Consider the following 20,861-nt stretch of genomic DNA (forward strand, 5'->3'; position numbering starts at 1 on the left):
TGTGCGCTACTTAAAGGGAACCTGTCACCTGAATTTGGCGGGACCAGTTTTGGGTCATATGGGCGGAGTTTTCGGGTGTTTGATTCACCCTTTCCTTACCTGCTGGCTGCATGCTGGCCGAAATATTGGATTGAAGTTCATTCTCTGTCTTCCATAGTACACACCTGCACAAGGTAAGATTACTTTGCGCAGGCATGTACTACGGAGGACAGAGAATGAACTTCAATCCAATATTGCAGCCAGCATGCAGCCAGAAGGTAAGGAAAGGGTGAATCAAACACCCGAAAACTCCGCCCATATGACCCAAAACCAGTCCCGCCAAATTCAGGTGACAGGTACCCTTTAATACTCACTGCCCCACACACATAGTTCCGGCATTGGGAGCGGTGAGTATTCTGGACGCTGTGCTCTGCTTGTGAGCAGCGCATGACGTCCCTGCCATGCAATGCTTACAAGCATAAAGCAGCTGCTGGCATCGAGACAAGACACTGCGAGGGAGCGAAGGAAGGTAAGTGTAATGGTTTATTTTTTTATGCTTTTTGATGGAGGCCAATCATACAAGGATAGGGATGGGGCCGTGCATACAAGGATAGGGATGAGGCCATGTATACAAGGATAGGGATGGGGCCCATGCTTACAAGGATAGGGGTGGAGCCATTCATACAAGGATAGGACTGGAGCCATGCATACAAGGATAGGGATGGAGTCATGCATACAAGGATAGGGATGGGGTCATGCATACAAGGATAGGACTGGAGCCTTGCATACAAGCATAGGAATGGGGCCATGCATACAAGCATAGGGATGGGCCGTGCATACAAGGATAGGGATGGGGCCGTGCATACAAGGATAGGAATGGGGCCATGCATACAAGGATAGGGATGGGGCCGTGCATACAAGGATAGGGATGGGGCCGTGCATACAAGGATAGGGATGGGGCCGTGCATACAAGGAAAGGGATGGGGCCGTGCATACAAGGATAGGTATGGGGCCGTGCATACAAGCATAGGGATGGGGGCCAATCATACCAGGATAGGGATAAGGAGCCTTGCATACAAGGATAGGGAAGAGGAGCCTCGCATACAAGGATAGGGATGGGAGCCAATCATACCAGAATAGGGATAAGGAGCCTTGCATACAAGAATAGGGATGAGGAGCCTCGCATACAAGGATAGGGATGAGGAGCCATGCATACAAGGATAGGGGTGAGGGGACAATGCATACCCGGCTTATACTCGAGTCAATAAGTTTCCCACTTTTTTTAGGTAAAATTAGGCGATTCGGCTTATACTGAAACTTAAGTGGAGGAGACACAGATTGGATATTAGAAAAAAACCTTTTGACAGTGAGGGTGATCAATCAGTGGAACAGGCTGCCACGAGAGGTGGTGAGTTCTTCTTCAATGGAAGTGTTCAAATAGCAATATGACTTTTATAAACCAATCCATCTATATCCACTTTCACAAAGTCAAATCTTCCCATTGCTTCTGAGCCTTTCAGTGTGCCCAAATCAAAATTAGGACCCATGTAGTTGTCATTATTATAGTGAGAAGAACCCACTTAATTTACGGTGTGTGTCTCTTGGAGCACAATCTGGGCACTATGTGGTGAGTAATAAAATGGTAAATTCAGTTTTCACTCTCCAACATCCACTGCGTGCTAATTTTTGGAAAGTGGCTATGGAGTCAAAATAGTCACTACTATAGATTAATTCACTGAAGGTTAATGTAGCACCCCAGGTAACCGGTTGCTACAGTGATGTTACTTTTCCTTCGGGGAAGGTAATGTCATGATCAGAGGCAAGGGAGTTCTCTTCACCAGGTAAGGCACCCACATGCAACACATTCTGAATCCAGGCCAGGAGGGGGAGCTCAAGACCCGGATTCAGGGGAGCATCCCCCAGCCATATGTATCCTGACCTGGAGGAGGAGTTAGGTTAGTTGGAGAGGAACAATGAAGTGGACGGACATCTAGGAGAGACGCAGAGAGGTCTGACAGCCATGAAGGAGCTGCAGCCTCTGGGAAAGGAGAAAGAACCTGGAGGGTTGATGTGGTGTACCTGGAGAGGAAAGGAGCAAAGGTTATGAACAGGGCTCAGAGGGGAACTGTGACCGGGCACCCTCAGAGCCGAAGCGCTGGAACCAGGTACCGGGAGCCCGAAACTTTTGTGGAACTCTAAGACAAAGAGCAGAACCGGAGGGCCAGGAACTGTATGTAATTGGCCCACACCTCGCCTGAGATGCAGCACCATTTAAGGAGCCCGGGGCATGATAGAGTCCCTGTAAAACAGCTCGAACTCTCGAACTGCCCGTCGTGCAGGTACCTGTCCCAGGACAGGGGGAAAGTGGAGGACCCTGTAGGAAATTTCAGGCAGCAGGGACTTCATCTTTAAGAGGCGCTAGAGGAAAGGCTCATGGACCTCACATGGAGAAGGGGACCCTCCATTGCCTCTGAGCTGGCCGGGCCATACCACCACCCGTGCCTGGTGCCCTGGACTGTGGCCAGCCAACTGCAGTAAAATAGGTAAAGACTTACAACTTGTGTCCTATCTTTATTCACCGGCACATAACATGCACGCCTTACATCTTAGGACCCTGCTTCACCTGTGGGAAGAGTAACATCAGTGCTGCCAACATATCCCCCAGAGGACACCTTTAATGCAGCGTCGGTCCCACTATTGACAGAACTCCACAAATTGCATCACGACAAACTTTAGACACTTTTCCCTTAAAAGACCGTTCCCCTTTAACGTTGAGGCCCAGGGCCACGGAACAGATCGCAGCCACCGTGACATTCCCCCTCGAGACCGGACCCGATACAGAGTATCCCACTGCCCTGGGGGTGACTCATTATCATTTCCAAAATGAAGTCATTTTATGAGATTTTAACCCCTTCACCCCCGGAGCTTTTTCCGCTTTTTCATTTTCGTTTTTTGCTCCCCTCCTTCCCAGAGCCATAACTTTTTTATTTTTCCGTCAATATGGCCATGTGAGGGCTTATTTTTTGCGGGACGAGATGTACTTTTGAACGATACCATTGGTTTTACCATGCCATGTAACAGAAAACGGGAAAAAAATTCCAAGTGTGATGAAATTGCAAAAAAAGTGCAATATCACACTAGTTTTTTGTATGGCTTTTATGCTAGGTTCACCAAATGCTAAATCTAATCTGACATTATGATTCTCCAGGTCAGTATGAGTTCATAGACACCTAATATGTCTAGGTTATTTTTTATCTAAGTGATGAAAAAAAATTCCAAAGTTTGCTAAAAAAAAAAATTGCGTGATTTTCCAATACCCGTAGCGTCTCCAATTTTCGTGATCTGGGGTCAGGTGAGGGCTTATTTTTTGCGTGCCGAGCTGACGTTTTTAATGATACCATTTTGGTGTAGATACGTTCTTTTCATCCCCCGTTATTGCATTTTAATGCAATGTCACGGCGACAAAAAAAACGTAATTTTGGCGTTTTGATTTTTTTTCTCGCTACGCCATTTAGCGGTCAGGTTAATCCTTTTTTTTTATTGATAGATCGGGCGATTCTGAACGCGGCGATACCAAATATGTGTATGTTTGATTTTTTTTTAATTGTTTTATTTTGATTGAGGCGAAAGGGATGTGATTTGAACTTTTATATATTTTTTATGTTATTTTATATTTTTAATCACTTTTTTTAATTTATTTTGGCATGCTTCAATAGCCTCCATAGGAGGCTAGAAGCATGCATAACTCGATCGGCTCTGCTACATAGAGGTGAAGTACAGATCACCTCTATGTAGCAGAAATGCAGGGTTGCTTTGAACGCCGACCACAGGGTAGCGCTCAAAGCAATCGGCCATCAACAACCATAGAGGTCTCAAGGAGACCTCTGGTTGTTATGCCAATGCACTGCTGACCCCCGATCATGTGACGGGGGTCAGCAGTGCGAGTATCTCCGGCCGCGCGGCCGGGAGCGCTAGTTAAATGCCGCTGTCAGCGCTTGACGGCGACATTTAACTAGTTAATGGGCGCGGGCGGATCGTGATTCTGCTCGCGCGCATTGCACGCACATGTCAGCTGTACATGTCGCGGCTTTGAGGTGGGCTCACCGCCAGAGCCCACCTCAAAGCAGGGGATCTGCCAGCTGACGTATTATTCCATCAGCTGGCAGAAAGGGGTTAATCTGCTCTGGTTTTCTGCATTTTGTCATATTAAGGCTTGTGAAAATGTTGTGTACCATCTCGCCTGGGATCCGCTCCTGCCACCCATGGCCTCATTCATTCTGCAGGCAGCACTGGGGATGGAAGAGATATCGGAACCAGAAGCTCTGAATGGTGCAGGCTCTGTTCAGCCTCTTAGATTAGGGTTGCTGTGAACTGTAGTACCATCTAGTCAGGCATTATGGGTGTGTGTGCTGTCCATCTGGAGTAATCTGCTTCCTGCTTTCGCCAATTGGAAAGCACCCCACCCTACTAAAGCTCAAAGCAAATTGCAGGAAGATGCCAGATACAGCCTTGTTCTCCTCTGGTTCAGTCCTCTCTGTTCTAAGCTGCTGTGACCCCTTAATCTTGCTTCTTATGATTTTGTATTTTCTCTGCCCTCGTGGATCTGACCCAACTACTTGACTATTCGTCATCCCACCTCCCTCCACAGAACAGCAGGTAACACCATGGCCCAAGCCTAGGGATCTCTGTATAAGAACAGATCCATGTAAAGAATGTTGAGCAAGGCAATCCTTGGGATCTGCAAAGCTGAGTAGATAGTGCCAAGCCTGATTGTGGGAGCCATATTTTGAGCTGCCAGGTAACCAATACATTGTGTCTGGAATCTATTCCAACAAGATATGCATTCAAATAGCTAAATGGTGCTCCTTCCCTTCTTAACCCTGCCATGTGCCCAGACAGTAGTGTACGACCGTACAACCGTATACAGGGTATTGTTGGATTCAAGAGACGTTGGAAAATAATTTGTGAGGTCCATTTGTTTCCTATTATCCTTTGTGAAGAATTCTAAAGTTATCACCACAAAAAGCGACATATCAGATGTGAAAAATGGGAGTATGTTGGGCAGTAACTACTGTAGTCAAAAACTGTGACTATGGACAATAACATCTATCAAAATGTTCAAATTCAACAGTCTTCATCTGTAAAATATGAGTAGTGGTATCAACTCTCTGGAGTAATTAGAGTATGGTGCTCGGAGGCTCTTGGCAATCTAAACTATCGTAAGGGCCAATATTTTCTATCAGATGAGTTACAAGAAAAAATATTAGACATTTAAAGAGAACTTTTTATAATACTGCAGAGCTTGGGCATCTTCAATTTAGATCACGTACAATTTGAAGAGGTAATGGAGACAAACTCACCTAACTGAGGCAGGCTGATCCTACCAAAATCAAACTATCAACCAGAATGAACGTAAAAAAACAAACAAACCATACAACAAAAAATATGTTACATCTCCCCCAAAAAAGTATGTACGAGGGGAGAACTCCAACACTAAACTGGAGTTGCACTCGTTTATGGTGGACCATTGGAGCTACTGAGTCATGACCAGAAGAGTAGAGAAAGTATTAGTGCTCCCATTTCAGGAGAGATTGTGCAGTAATCTGAATTTCTTATGATTGAAAACATAATGTAATTTATGACATGGAGTGAATCTATAAAACCAGGACTCGAGCCATGCCAACACATCTCCTGCAGGCATGCTATTCCATCCACTTTGCGTTTAGTTGGACCATCATTTATTTTTCAACAGGACAATGACCCCAAACACACCTCCAGGCTGTGTAAGGGCTATTTGACCAAGAAGGAGAGTGATGGGGTGCTACGCCAGATGACCTGGCCTCCACAATCACCAGACCTGAACCCAATCAAGATGGTTTGGTGTGAGCTGGACCGCAGAGTGAAGGCAAAAGGGCCAACAAGTGCTAAGCATCTCTGGGAACTCCTTCAAGATTGTTGGAAGACCATTTCCAGTGACTACCTCTTGAAGCTCATCAAGAGAATGTAGTGATAGATGATATCATAGAATAGAGCAGGAGGTAGGCAGCACAGGGGTTAACTAAAGGGGAGGTACAGCAAGGAGCAGGGAAGTATAATCAGGATACTTCCTGATTAGAGACAGACACCCGGGCAGCCTTGCCAAGGGCAGGATGCATGCAGTGTATGAGACAGCTAGAGGTCCTGGGGGTAAAGCTGCAGATGGGAATAAGGGGCCCCAGGCTAGAGAATAGTACAGTCGGGCATCAGTTCAATAGGATCATCCTCAGGGCGGTTCCGGGGTCTACGACTGGGGCTGGAGTCAGTAAGATGAACTCCTGGCACCTTTGCAAGATGGAATCGGACAAGCGGCTGACAGGGAGCTTGTGATGCAGGTAGTACGGAAGGGGCACGGATTGTCCTCAGAAATTGCATGGATTGCCGGGAGAGAAGAAGGAGAGGTTATAAAGGAAATGGAGTCTGCCCAGAAGGCAGGGAAAGTGCAAGATATGATGCTTTGTGTGAAATATGTTGCAAAAGTGATGGGTGCCCAGTAAAGTTGAACTGTTTGAAAAGTACTGTGATGCTGCAGTGTTTTATGGAACCTGGAATCCTGAAGCTGGAGTGAAAGAAACCGAGGGAACTGAAATGAGTACTCTGCTGCACACATCACACACACAAACACACACACACCAGAAAGGACTTTGTATTTCATCTGCGGGGCGCCAGGGTGTGAAAACACTACAGCTCGCTGCCAAGACTACCACCCTGGCTGCCTTACACTTGCAGGTTGTAAGCGCTATACAAAAGAGTTTTCACAATTTCACCAAGCCATTTAAACATTTTCGGATGGAGGAGAATGTTATGCTCTACCCGCAAAATGGGGATCACATGATGCCACGTCCGAACTACACCATTGATAAAGCAGCCACAGCCGGTGACTGAGAAGAATCTGTGACTTCTCTGTAGTTAGTGGTCACTACTCACCTGGGTAGTCATATGTAGGAGTCTCCTCTTTACACCACTGATCACCCCTCAAATATGTCTCTGTAGTATTAATATGGGTCAGCTCTTCACCCTGAAACAAATATTGTAAAAGTCACAGACAGATGGAGAAGTCACATCTATGATCAGCTCTAATCCTGCCATCTCCACCGTTCTCATGAAACCAGTATGAAACATGTAATACTGGTGGATAAAACAAGACTGAGTACAAGACCTTCACCATCGTCTACACATCATAGGAGAGATCTCAGGATCTACCTGATGATCCTGAGAAACGTTGTGATCTTCTTGTTTACAGTCCTGTGGAAGAAGAGGACGGGGACATCTCTCTGGTGTTGTCCTCTTACTGAATAGATCTGGAGGAAACACACACAGGGACTGAATTCATTCCTTACATACAGATAATACAGATAATTATAGGCTGTGTGTATTTAATCCTATTACCTGGTGATGTAAGGGGCTGGGGAACCTCCATCATGACGTCCTCATACAGATTATTGTGCAATTCTAAATACTCCCACTCCTCCATGGAGAAATAGACAGCGACATCCTGACACCTTATAGGAACCTGACACATACAATGATACCGTCATCACTCCAATCCCTTCATAGTTTTACTGTATAATGTCCCAGCATTCCCAGCAGTGTCACCTCTCCAGTCAGCAGCTCAATCATCTTGTAGGTGAGTTCTAGGATCTTTTGGTTATTGATGTCCTCATGTATCAGTGGGTGAGGTGGAGGCTTTGTGATTGGGCTCAGGGGTCTTTCCCATCCTTCAGACACAGGGTCCTGACAGCGCTCACTAGAGGTCTTCTTCACTAATGTGTAATCCTGGTTATGGAGAGACACATTAATAAATCTCACTACAGACATTTCCAGATTCCTCACCTCTTGAGTTCTGTCCAACAGTTTCATTGCCATAAATAAGAATTATGTAATGTGACGCTATCAAAATCTCTCACCTCTCCAGTAAGACGGAAGAGGATCTCTAGGGTGAGGTGTAATATCCTCTCTGCCATCTTGTCCCTCTTCATATCCATTCTTGATGGGTAGTTAAGAAAAATTCTCTTAATATAGAAGATATCTACTGAAAGGATCGGATATTGTAGGGACCTGAAGAGGAAGACGATGAGAGGATGAATCATTATAAAGAATTCTGTGTAATAATAAAATTACTGCAGATAACAAGGGAAACATTTCAGAAGACAGAACGTGTACATGTTGTATTCTCTAGTCTTGTATGGACTGGAACATAAGCTGAGTTACTGAGTAAGACATCTCCTCCATGCAACCAATCACTGGCTATGTTACTCACTGCTTCGGCAATTCATTTGCTGTAGGAATCACAAGTTCGTTGGGACAGACCAGAAAATACAGAGTCTGGCGGGGACCCAAGCAGCAATTACTAGGGTTGAGCGAAACGGATCGTTCATTTTCAAAAGTCGCCGACTTTTGGCACAGTCGGGTTTCATGAAACCCGACCCGATCCCTGTGTGGGGTCGGCCATGCGGTACGCGACTTTCGCGCCAAAGTCGCGTTTCAATGACGCGAAAAGCGCCATTTCTCAGCCAATGAAGGTGGACGCAGAGTGTGGGCAGCGTGATGACATAGGTCCTGGTCCCCAACATCTTACAGAAGGGCATTGCAGTGATTGGCTTGCTGTCTGCGGCGTCACAGGGGGTATAAAGGGGCGTTGCCGCTGACCGCCATCTTACTGCTGCTGATCTGAGCATAGGGAGAGGTTGCTGCCGCTTCGTCAGAAGCAGAGATAGCGTTAGGCAGGGTCCATTAACCCCCAAACCGTTTGTGCTGTAGCGATTTCCACTGTCCAACATCACCTTTTGTTTGCAGGGACAGTGGTAGCTAAAATTTTTTTCCTCAGCGCTGTAGCTCATTGGGCTGCCCTAGAAGGCTCCCTGATAGCTGCATTGCTGTGTGTACGCCGCTGTGCAAACCAACTGCTTTTTTCAAAGCACAAATCCTGTTGTTCCTTCCTTTCTGCATAGCTATCTTGTTTGTCCACACTTTTGATTTAATTTGTGCAGCAGTCCACTCCTTGTTATTGCTGCCTGCCATACCTGGCTGAGATTACTGCAGGGAGATAGTAATTGTAGGACAGTCCCTGTTTTTTTTTTGTTTTTTTTTAATTCTCCCTGAAAAAAAAATAAATAGTGGGAGATAAAGATTGGCATTTCTGCTAGAGTGCCAGTCCTGTGTGTGCCATCTCTCTCCAATTTTGGGGCACAGAAAGCCTAGTGTGTAATACTGGCCCTGATTTCTTGGCAATTCTCCCTAACCAAAAAAAGTAGTGGGGGATTAAGATTGACATTTCTGCTAGAGTGCCAGTCCTGTGTGTGCCATCTCTCTCCAATTTTGGGGCTCAGAAAGCCTAGTGTGTAATACTGGCCCTGATTTCTTGGCAATTCTCCCTAACCAAAAAAAGTAGTGGGAGATTAAGATTGGCATTTCTGCTAGAGTGCCAGTCCTGTGTGTGCCATCTCTCTCAAATTGTGGGCCACAGAAAGCCTAGTGTGTTTTTTTTTTTTTTTTGGTTTTTAAATTCTCCCTGACAAAAAATAAATAGTGGGAGATTAATATTGCCATTTGTGCTTGAGTGACAGTCCTGCGTGTGTGGCATCTCTCTCATTTTGTGCTACAGAAAACCGAGTGTGTAACATTGTGCCTGATTTTCCTTGCAGTCTCACCCACCTATAAAGGGATATCTAAATCCTACAGAAGTTTGAGTTCACCTTGTAAGTTGTTTTACAGTAACAAATACCATTACTTTGGTTACGTTTTTAAAACAATGAGGAAGTCTGGTGGAAGAGGTCGTGGCCGTGGGCGTTCATTGCCAGCTGGTAATGATGGTAGTGGTGGTGGAGCATCAGGTGGTCGTGGGAAAAACAATATAGCACCTAAGTCTCGGGCTGTGGAGCCAGGTTCGTCGTCTGGCTACACAAGGCCTCGAACGACCCTTTTATGGGAGTAGGAAAACCGCTTTTAAAGCCGGAGCAGCAGGAGCAAGTTTTGGCTTTCCTTGCTGATTCAGCCTCTAGCTCTTTTGCCTCCTCTTCTGAAACTGGTAAATGTAAAAGCAGCGCGTCGTTAGTGGATGTTCACGGTCAGGGACAAGTCGCTTCCTTGTCCTCTTCAGCAAAAACAACAACAGAGAAGGATGCGTCAGGCGACACAACGGGTTACTCCATGGAGCTCCTTACACTCCTTACACTTAGTTCCTGGGTTAGAAAGTGAAACAGTTAACAGGCCATGCCCATTACAAGTTGAATCGGACATGGAGTGCACAGATGCACAGCCACAGCCAGATTACTATGCTGTTCCTTTGACTCAGACCACAACATTGCCCTCGCAGTGTACTGATCCAGAATCAGACCCTGATGAGACTATGGTGCCCCATCACGAACGCTATACCACCGGCTTACACGGTGACACAGACGAAGTTGCACACGAGATAGAAGAGGAGGTCATAGATGACCCAGTTGTTGACCCCGATTGGCAGCCATTGGGGGAACAGGGTGCAGGCGGCAGTAGTTCTGAAGCGGAGGAGGAGGGGCCGCAGCAGGCATCAACATCGCAACAGGTTCCATCTGCCGGGCCCGTATCTGGCCCAAAACGCGTGGCAAAGCCAAAACCTGTTGGAGGACAGCGTGGCCATCCGGTTAAAGCTCAGTCTGCAATGCCTGAAAAGGTATCCGATGCTAGAAAGAGTGCAGTCTGGCATTTTTTTAAACAACATCCAATTGATCAGCGCAAAGTCATCTTTCAAAAATGTTCAACTACCTTAAGCAGAGGTCAGAATCTGAAAAGTCTAAATACAAGTTGCATGCATAGACATTTAACCACCATGCATTTGCAAGCCTGGACTAACTACCAAACGTCCCTTAAGGTTGTAGCACCCTCGGCCAATGAAGCTAGTCAGCAACGCTACATCCCTTCCGTCACTGTAAGGCCACCATTTTCCGCACCACCTGCAGTATCTGTGCAGGTTTCGTTGCCAGGCCAAAGCAGTCAGGGTCAGGGAATCATCAGTTTCGTAGTTGGAAACACCGGCAAGAATACCGTCTCCAACCGTCTCTCAGTCTGCCATGTTCACTGGCACCCCAGCTAGTTCCACGATCTCCAGCTCTCCAGTCCAGCTCACCCTACATGAGACTCTTGTTAGAAAAAGGAAGTACTTAGCCTCGCATCCGCGTACACAGGGTTTGAACGCCCACATTGCTAGACTAATCTCGTTAGAGATGATGCCCTACCGGTTAGTTGAAAGCAAAGCTTTCAAAGCCCTGATGGACTACGCTGTACCACGCTACGAGCTACCCAGTCGACACTTCTTTTTGAGAAAAGCCATCCCAGCCCTCCACCAGCATGTTAAAGAGCGCATCGTCCATGCACTCAGGCAATCTGTGAGTACAAAGGTGCACCTGACAACAGATGCATGGACCAGTAGGCATGGCCAGGGACGTTACGTGTCCATCACGGCACACTGGTTGAATGTGGTGGATGCAGGGTCCACAGGGGACAGTTCTGCCTAGCCCACGGTCTAGGAAACAGTTGGCTGTAGCCGTTTGCACCCCCTCCTCCTCCTTCTCCTGCAGAAGAGAGAGCTCGTCCACAGACTGCAGTCGCACAACCACTCCATCCGCAGCTGCCACTGTTGCACACCAGGTGTCCCATTATGGGGGAGCTACTGGCAAGCGTCAGCAGGCTGTATTGGCTATGAAGTGTTTGGGCGACAAAAGACACACCGCGGAAGTTCTGTTCGAGTTCTTGCAGAAAGAAACGCAGTCGTGGCTGGGCACTGTAGATCTTGAGGCAGGCAAGGTAGTGAGTGATAACGGAAGGAATTTCATGGCTGCCATCTCCCTTTCCCAACTGAAACACATTCCTTGCCTGGCTCACACCTTAAACCTGGTGGTGCAGTGCTTCCTGAAAAGTTATCCGTGGTTATCCTACCTGCTCCTCAAAGTGCGTGGACTTTGCTCGCATATCCGCCGTTCGCCCGTACACTCCAGCCGTATGCAGACCTATCAGCGGTCTTTGAACCTTCCCCAGCATCGCCTAATCATCGACGTTGCAACAAGGTGGAACTCAACACTGCACATGCTTCAGAGACTGTGCAAACAGAGGCGTGCTGTTATGTTTTTGTGGGAGGATACACATACACGGGCAGGCAGTAGGATGGCAGACATGGAGTTGTCAGGTGTGCAGTGGTCGAAGGTACAAGACATGTGTCAAGTCCTTCAGTGTTTTGAGGAATGCACACGGCTGGTTAGTGCAGACAACGCCATAATAAGCATGAGCATCCCCCTAATGCGTCTGCTGATGCAAAGTTTGACGCACATAAAGGAGCAGGCGTCTGCAGCAGAGGAAGAGGAATGCCTTGATGACAGTCAGTCATTGTCTGGTCAGGGCAGTGTACAGGAGGAGGTAGCGGGCGAACAGGAGGAGGAGGAGGACGAGGAGGATGATGGGGATGAGTATTTTTTTAATGAGGAAGCTTCTACGGGGCCAATAGCAACTGGTGGCGTTGCAAGGCCGGGTTCCGGTTTTTTTAGGGGGCCTGAAACTGCCCCTCAACCCAGCACAACCGCAGATTTGACAACTGGAACTTTGGCCCACATGGCGGATTATGCCTTACGTATCCTGAAAAGGGACCCACGCATTATTAAAATGATGACCGATGACGATTACTGGTTGGCCTGCCTCCTTGATCCTCGGTATAAAGGAAAATTGCAAAATATTATGCCACATGAGAACCTGGAACAAATATTAGCAACCAAACAATCAACTCTTGTTGACCGTTTGATTCAGGCATTCCTAGCACACAGCGCCGGTGATAGTTATCACACGAGCTGCAGGGGGCAGCAGACCAGAGGTGTTAGAGGTGCACAAATCAGAAGTGGCATTGGACAGAGGGATTTTCTGACCAGGTTGTGGAGTGATTTTGCTATGACCGCAGACAGGACAGGTACTGCAGCATCAATTCAAAGTGACAGGAGACAACATTTGTCCAGTATGGTTACTAACTATTTTTCATCCCTTATTGATGTTCTCCCTCAACCGTCATTCCCATTTGATTACTGGGCATCCAAATTAGACACCTGGCCAGAATTGGCAGAATATGCATTGCAGGAGCTTGCTTGCCCAGCAGCTAGTGTGCTATCAGAAAGAGTATTCAGTGCTGCTGGTTCAATATTAACCGAAAAAAGGACTCGTCTGGCTACCCAAAATGTTGATGATCTAACCTTCATTAAAATGAACCACTCCTGGATTTCGAATTCTTTTGCCCCACCTTTCCCGGCTGACACCTAGCTTTCCTATGAAAAGGTCTTGCTTGTGGACTGCTCTGACTGACTTTTCCAATCTCGTAATTTGCAGCAGCTGTTTGTCCAGCATACGACATGTTTACACCTCCCTAAATGGGCAAACTCCCCCCACGGGGCCGTGGTCTCGCCACTTGGCGCAAGCACCCGTGAGAGTGCCGTTTGTCTGAAGAGGTGGGTGTGCACGCTTTTGGTCGACGGCACTGCCACTGGGTCCCTCATAGTACAATAAAGTGTCTCTGGCGGTGGTGGTGCGCAACCAACGTCAGACACACCGATGTAACATGAGGGACCCTGGGCCTGTACCGCCGGCCACAAGAGAGTTCCCCCCCAGCTCAAACAGTGCTCTACCACTTGCAAAATTATCTCTCACAGCTCCACCAATGTTTATTCTATGCGCTGACATCCTTCAATGCCTGGCACTGACAACACCAATGTGTTGACATGTATGATGCAACTTAAAATAGTCAGGGGCAGTGTCCTATATTTACACCAGTAAATACTTTGCGCCAAATTACTAGGTCTGAAACTCAGCAGTGGAGCCTGTTGTGAATTCCGTTCTTGGTTGTAGGTAGTATTTTTGTGAGTTCTGCTCTTGGGCTCCTCCTGTGGTCTTTAGTGGTATTGCTGCTTCTTGGATTTAGCTTCTCAGCTGTTTCCTTTGATTGTCCTTTGGGCTCGGCTATATTAGTCTGGCCTTAGCCCTCAATCAATGCCAGTTGTCAATTGTCTCTGCCTGGAGTCATTGCTCTTTGGATTGTCCTGACTCTCTGACCAAGTTCTGCAAGTCCTTCTATGTCCTTTGCGGTTCACTTATTGTGGACTTGTTGTTTTGTACTGTCTTGTTTTTTGCTCATTTGTCCAGTTTATCAGTATGGATCTATTTAGCTAAACTGGAAGCTCTGGGCAGCAGAGTTTGCCCTCCACACCTTTAGTTAGGTGTGGAGATTTTTGCATTTCTCTGCGGTGGACTTTTTCTAGTTTTTTCTACTGACCGCACAGAGCTCTTTTCTGTACTTTCCTTTTTAGCTACAAGTGGCCTCCTGTGCTCAATCTTGTTTCATACTGCGTATGTCATTTCATTCTCCTCTCGCAGTCATTACATGTGGGGGGCTGTCTTTCCTTTGGGGATTTTCTCCGAGGCAAGATAGTTTTCCTGCTTCTATCTTTAGGGGAAGTTAGCTACTAGGCTGTGACGAGTTGCCTAGGGAGCGTTAGGAGCAATCCACGGCTGCTTCTAGTTGTGTGTAGAGCTTAGGGTCTGCGGTCAGTATAGATACCACCTGCTCAGAGCTAGTCTCATGTCGCTCCATAATCACCAGACCACAACAGTACAACTGGACCCTTCCTGAGTACAACTGGCCAAAATTGAACTGAATGCCTCTCAAAAGAAGGAAAAGAAAAGGAGTTTTGAGTCATTTTTTTTTCTTGGGTTGGTTTTGTCTTTTTTTTTTCCTCTTGATTTCTGGGTGATTCTGGATTTGGATGCAGGCATGGATGTTCAAGGGTTATTTTCTCGTGTGGATCAGCTTGCTGCAAGAGTACAAAATATCCAAGATTTTGTTGTTCAGACTCCGGCCTTAGAGCCTAGAATTCCTACTCCGGATTTGTTTTACGGGGATAGATCTAAGTTTCTGAACAAGGAGCGCGCGATCTGCGCTATCACCCCCTGTCATCGGTGGGGGCGGTCATCTTCCTGGGGCTGCGCGTGCGCAGATGGAGTGCTCTGCTGCACGGGGCTTCAGGAAAATGGCCGCGGGATGCCGCGCGTGCGCACAAGAGATCGCGGCGGCCATTTTCCCAAAGCCGAGTTTGCATCTCGGCTTTGGGAAAATGGCCGCCGCGATCTCTTGTGCGCACGCGCGGCATCCCGCGGCCATTTTCCTGAAGCCCCGTGCAGCAGAGCACTCCATCTGCGCATGCGCGGCCCCAGGAAGATGGCCACCCCCACTGATGACAGGGGGTGATAGCGCAGATCGCGCGCTCCTTGTTCACGTGCCCACAGTGGATTAGTCACTTCAACATGCGCACACCACTACGCCACCAACGTAAAGCTGAGGAAGAAACAGCGCTGTGAACACGCCCACCCGACCTGACCAGCCTGATTGACAGGCGAAAACGGCGACTTTGGTAATGTATTTTGCAGCATAGGTGGGGAATCAGGGTACACTACATACACTATTGTAACGCACAGCGCAGGCCCTATTTAACAGTATTTATATCTCAATCTGAAAAAACGGGGTGACAGGTTCCCTTTAATGTAGATGCATTTTTTCAATCGCTCGGATTATTGTATGACGAACCTAACTCTGTAGAGCATGCTGAGAAAACACTGTTGGCCCTGTGTCAGGGTCAGGAAGCAGCAGAGTTATACTGCCAGAAATTTAGAAAATGGTCTGTGCTCCCTGGATGGAATGAGGACGCTCTGACAGCCATTTTCAGGAAGGGTCTTTCTGAAGCCCTTAAAGATGTTATGGTGGGGTTTCCCACGCCTATTGGTTTGAGCGAGTTTATGTCTCTAGCCATTCAGATTGATCGTCACCTGCGTGAGCGCAGGGTGGTGCACCATATGGCAGTGTCCTCTGAGCAGAGTCCTGAGTCCATGCAATGTGATAGGATTTTGACTAGAGCGGAACAGAGGGGATACAGACGTCAGAATGGGTTGTGTTTTTACTGTGGTGATTCAGCTCATGCTATTTCTGATTGCCCTACACGTATTAAGAAGGTCGCCAGATCTGTTACCATTAGTGCTGTGCACCCTAAATTTCTCCTGTCTGTAACCCTGATTTGCTCATTGTCATCTTTTTCTGTCATGGCATTTGTGGATTCAGGCGCTGCTCTGAACTTAATGGACTTAGAATTCGCTAGGCGCTGTGGTTTTTCTTTGCAGCCTTTGCAGAGTCCCATACCCTTGAGGGGTATTGATGCTACACCATTGGCCAAGAATAAACCTCAGTATTGGACTCAGCTGACTATGTGCATGACTCCTGCACATCAGGAAGATTGCCGTTTTCTGGTGTTGCACAATTTACATGATGATGTTGTACTGGGTTTTCCATGGTTACAAGTACACAATCCAGTGCTGGATTGGAAATCAATGTCTGTGACTAGTTGGGGTTGTCAAGGGGTACATAGTGACGTTCCTCTGATGTCTATTTCCTCTTTCCCCTCTTCTGATGTTCCTGAATGATTTCCAGGATGTATTCGATGAGCCCAAGTCCAGTTCCCTTCCTCCACACAGGGACTGTGATTGTGCTATTGACTTAATTCCTGGTTGTAAATTCCCTAAGGGCCGACTTTTCAATCTGTCTGTACCAGAGCATGCCGCCAAGCGGAGCTATGTTAAGGAGTCTTTAGAGAAGGGGCATATTCGGCCGTCTTCGTCACCATTGGGAGCGGGATTTTTTTTTGTTGCCAAGAAGGATGGCTCCTTAAGACCCTGTATTGATTATCGCCTTCTTAATAAGATCACGGTCAAATTCCAATATCCTTTACCTTTGCTCTCTGATTTATTTGCTAGGATTAAGGGGGCTAGTTGGTTTACCAAGATTGACCTTCGAGGGGCATATAATCTTGTTCGTATTAGAAAGGGTGACGAATGGAAAACTGCATTCAATACGCCCGAAGGCCATTTTGAATACCTGGTGATGCCTTTCGGGCTTTCTAATGCTCCTTCTGTGTTTCAGTCCTTTATGCATGATATTTTCCGCAATTATCTTGACCAATTCTTGATTGTGTATTTGGATGATATTTTGATTTTTTCTGATGATTGGGAGTCTCATGTGAGGGAGGTCAGGATGGTGTTCCAGATCCTTCGTGATAATGCTCTATTTGTGAAGGGGTCTAAGTGCCTATTTGGAGTTCAGAAGGTTTCTTTTTTGGGGTTTATTTTTTCCCCTTCGTCTATAGAAATGGATCCTTTTTATGGTCCAAGCCATTCATGACTGGATTCAACCCACATCTGTGAAGAGCCTTCAGAAATTTTTGGGCTTTGCTAATTTTTATCGTTGCTTCATTGCTAGCTTCTCTAGTGTGGTTAAACCCCTGACCGATTTGACTAAGAAAGGCGCTGTTGTGACTAACTGGTCCTCTGAGGCTGTCGAGGCTTTTCAGGAACTTAAACGCCGATTTACTTCTGCCCCTGTCTTGCGTCAGCCGGATGTTTCTCTTCCTTTTCAGGTTGAGGTTGACGCTTCCGAGATTGGGGCAGGGGCCGTTTTGTCACAGAGGAATTCTGATGGTTCCTTGATGAAGCCATGTGCCTTCTTTTCTCAGAAGTTTTCGCCTGCGGAACGCAATTATGATGTTGGCAATCGGGAGTTGTTGGCTATGAAGTGGGCATTTGAGGAGTGGCGTCATTGGCTTGAGGGAGCCAAGCACCGCATTGTGGTCTTGACCGATCATAAGAATCTGATTTACCTTGAGTCGGCCAAGTGGCTGAACCCTAGACAGACGCGGTGGTCCCTGTTTTTCTCCCGTTTTGATTTTGTGGTCTCGTATCTTCCGGGATCTAAGAATATTAAGGCTGATGCCCTCTCTAGGAGTTTTTTGCCTTATTCCCCTGGAGTCCTTGAGCCGGTTGGCATTCTTAGGGAAGGGGTGATTTTATCTGCCATCTCCCCTGATTTACGGCGGGCGCTTCAGGAGTTTCAGGCTGATAAGCCTGACCGCTGTCCTGTGGGGAAGCTGTTTGTCCCTGATAGATGGACAAGTAAGGTAATTTCTGAGGTCCATTGTTCTGTGTTGGCCGGTCATCATGGAATTTTTGGTACCAGAGATTTGGTTGCTAGGTCCTTTTGGTGGCCTTCCTTGTCGCGGGATGTGCGTGCTTTTGTGCAGTCCTGTGGGACCTGTGCCCGGGCTAAGCCTTGCTGTTCCCGTGCTAGTGGGTTGCTTACACCTTTGCCCATTCCGGAGAGGCCTTGGACGCATATTTCCATGGATTTTATTTCAGATCTTCCTGTGTCCCAGAGGATGTCTGTTATCTGGGTGGTTTGTGACCGGTTCTCTAAAATGGTCCATTTGGTACCTTTGCCTAAATTGCCTTCCTCCTCTGATTTGGTTTCATTGTTTTTTAAACATGTGGTTCGTTTGCATGGTATTCCGGAGAATATTGTGTCTGATAGAGGTTCCCAGTTTGTTTCCAGGTTTTGGCGGGCCTTTTGTGCTAGGATGGGTATTGATTTGTCTTTTTCTTCAGCGTTCCATCCTCAGACAAATGGCCAAACTGAGCGAACTAATCAAACCTTGGAAACCTATTTGAGATGCTTTGTGTCTGCTGATCAGGATGATTGGGTGACTTTTTTGCCGTTGGCCGAGTTTGCCCTTAATAATCGGGCCAGTTCGGCTACTTTGGTTTCGCCTTTCTTTTGTAATTTTGGTTTCCATCCTCGTTTTTCTTCAGGGCAGGTTGAGTCTTCTGATTGTCCTGGTGTGGATTCTGTGGTGGACAGGTTGCAGCGGATTTGGGCTCATGTGGTGGACAATTTGACGTTGTCCCAGGAAAGGGTTCAGCGTTTTGCTAACCGCCGTCGGTGTGTTGGTCCTCGGCTTCGTGTGGGGATTTGGTCTGATTATCCTCTTGTCATTTCCCTATGAAGGTTTCTTCCCCTAAGTTCAAGCCTCGGTTTATTGGTCCTTATAAGATTTCTGAGATTATCTATCCTGTGTCTTTTCGTTTGGCCCTTCCAGCTTCTTTTTCCATCCACAATGTTTTCCATAGATCTTTGTTGCGGAGATATGTGAAGCCCGTTGTTCCATCTGTTGATCCTCCTGCCCCGGTGTTGGTTGAGGGGGAGTTGGAATATGTGGTTGAGAAAATTTTGGATTCTCGTTTTTCAAGGCGGAAGCTTCAGTATCTTGTCAAGTGGAAGGGTTATGGCCAGGAAGATAATTCTTGGGTTGTTGCCTCCGATGTTCATGCTGCCGAGTTGGTTCGTGCTTTTCATTTGGCTCGTCCTGATAGGCCGGGGGGCTCTGGTGAGGGATCGGTGACCACTCCTCAAGGGGGGGGGGGTACTGTTGTGAATTCCGTTCTTGGTTGTAGGTAGTATTTTTGTGAGTTCTGCTCTTGGGCTCCTCCTGTGGTCTTTAGTGGTATTGCTGCTTCTTGGATTTAGCTTCTCAGCTGTTTCCTTTGATTGTCCTTTGGGCTCGGCTATATTAGTCTGGCCTTAGCCCTCAATCAATGCCAGTTGTCAATTGTCTCTGCCTGGAGTCATTGCTCTTTGGATTGTCCTGACTCTCTGACCAAGTTCTGCAAGTCCTTCTATGTCCTTTGCGGTTCACTTATTGTGGACTTGTTGTTTTGTACTGTCTTGTTTTTTGCTCATTTGTCCAGTTTATCAGTATGGATCTATTTAGCTAAACTGGAAGCTCTGGGCAGCAGAGTTTGCCCTCCACACCTTTAGTTAGGTGTGGAGATTTTTGCATTTCTCTGCGGTGGACTTTTTCTAGTTTTTTCTACTGACCGCACAGAGCTCTTTTCTGTACTTTCCTTTTTAGCTACAAGTGGCCTCCTGTGTTCAGTCTTGTTTCATACTGCGTATGTCATTTCATTCTCCTCTCGCAGTCATTACATGTGGGGGGCTGTCTTTCCTTTGGGGATTTTCTCTGAGGCAAGATAGTTTTCCTGCTTCTATCTTTAGGGGAAGTTAGCTACTAGGCTGTGACGAGTTGCCTAGGGAGCGTTAGGAGCAATCCACGGCTGCTTCTAGTTGTGTGTTGAGCTTAGGGTCTGCGGTCAGTATAGATACCACCTGCTTAGAGCTAGTCTTATGTCGCTCCATAATCACCAGACCACAACAGGAGCCCACCCCTGTACCTAAGTATGCCACCCTTTTGTGTTTTGGTTTTGTTGTATTGCGAGACATTAACATTTTTTGTGAGTACTAACTGTCAGACACTCATTACAATCGGCCTCCGCTGACAACACCAATGCTGCCTGTGTACCCCTGCAAGATAATTCCAAGTGTCTACAGCCTAGTTTTGTTATGTTAGGCCTACTAAGCCTGCCTGCGGTCCCTCCTTCCAATAGTCCTCCACTGACCAGACCACTGCTGCCCGTGTACCCCTGGAAGCTATTTTAAAGTGCCTACTGCCCACTTTTGTTATGTTAGGCCTACTAAGCCTGTCTGCGGTCCCTCATTCCACTAGTCCTCCACTGACCACACCACTGCTGCCCGTGTACCCCTGGAACCTATTTTAAAGTGCCTACAGCCTACTTTTGTTATGTTAGGCCTACTAAGCCTGTCTGCGTTCCCTCCTTCCAATAGTCCTCCACTGACCAGACCACTGCTGCCCGTGTACCCCTGGAAGCTATTTTAAAGTGCCTACTGCCCACTTTTGTTATGTTAGGCCTACTAAGCCTGTCTGCGGTCCCTCATTCCACTAGTCCTCCACTGACCACACCACTGCTGCCCGTGTACCCCTGGAACCTATTTTAAAGTGCCTACAGCCTACTTTTGTTATGTTAGGCCTACTAAGCCTGTCTGCGTTCCCTCCTTCCAATAGTCCTCCACTGACCAGACCACTGCTGCCCGTGTACCCCTGGAAGCTATTTTA

General features: G+C 47.2%; 1 protein-coding gene across 1 annotated transcript in view; it reads right to left on the reverse strand.

Annotated features, from left to right (window-relative positions):
- LOC138663379 (oocyte zinc finger protein XlCOF7.1-like) overlaps nt 1–20,861 on the reverse strand; it is a 56,582-nt gene that overhangs the window by 4,238 nt on the left and 31,483 nt on the right. Inside the window, exons 2-6 of the mRNA XM_069749555.1 lie at nt 7,923–8,073; nt 7,612–7,791; nt 7,405–7,528; nt 7,219–7,316; nt 6,943–7,033 (exon numbers count right to left, since the gene is read on the reverse strand). Coding sequence (XP_069605656.1) covers nt 6,943–7,033; nt 7,219–7,316; nt 7,405–7,528; nt 7,612–7,791; nt 7,923–8,000 — 571 coding nt within the window. The 5' untranslated portion in view covers nt 8,001–8,073. The remainder of the gene's footprint in view (nt 1–6,942; nt 7,034–7,218; nt 7,317–7,404; nt 7,529–7,611; nt 7,792–7,922; nt 8,074–20,861) is intronic.

This window comes from Ranitomeya imitator, chromosome 2 (assembly GCF_032444005.1).
Source record: "Ranitomeya imitator isolate aRanImi1 chromosome 2, aRanImi1.pri, whole genome shotgun sequence".
In the NCBI taxonomy this organism is placed as follows: domain Eukaryota; kingdom Metazoa; phylum Chordata; class Amphibia; order Anura; family Dendrobatidae; genus Ranitomeya; species Ranitomeya imitator.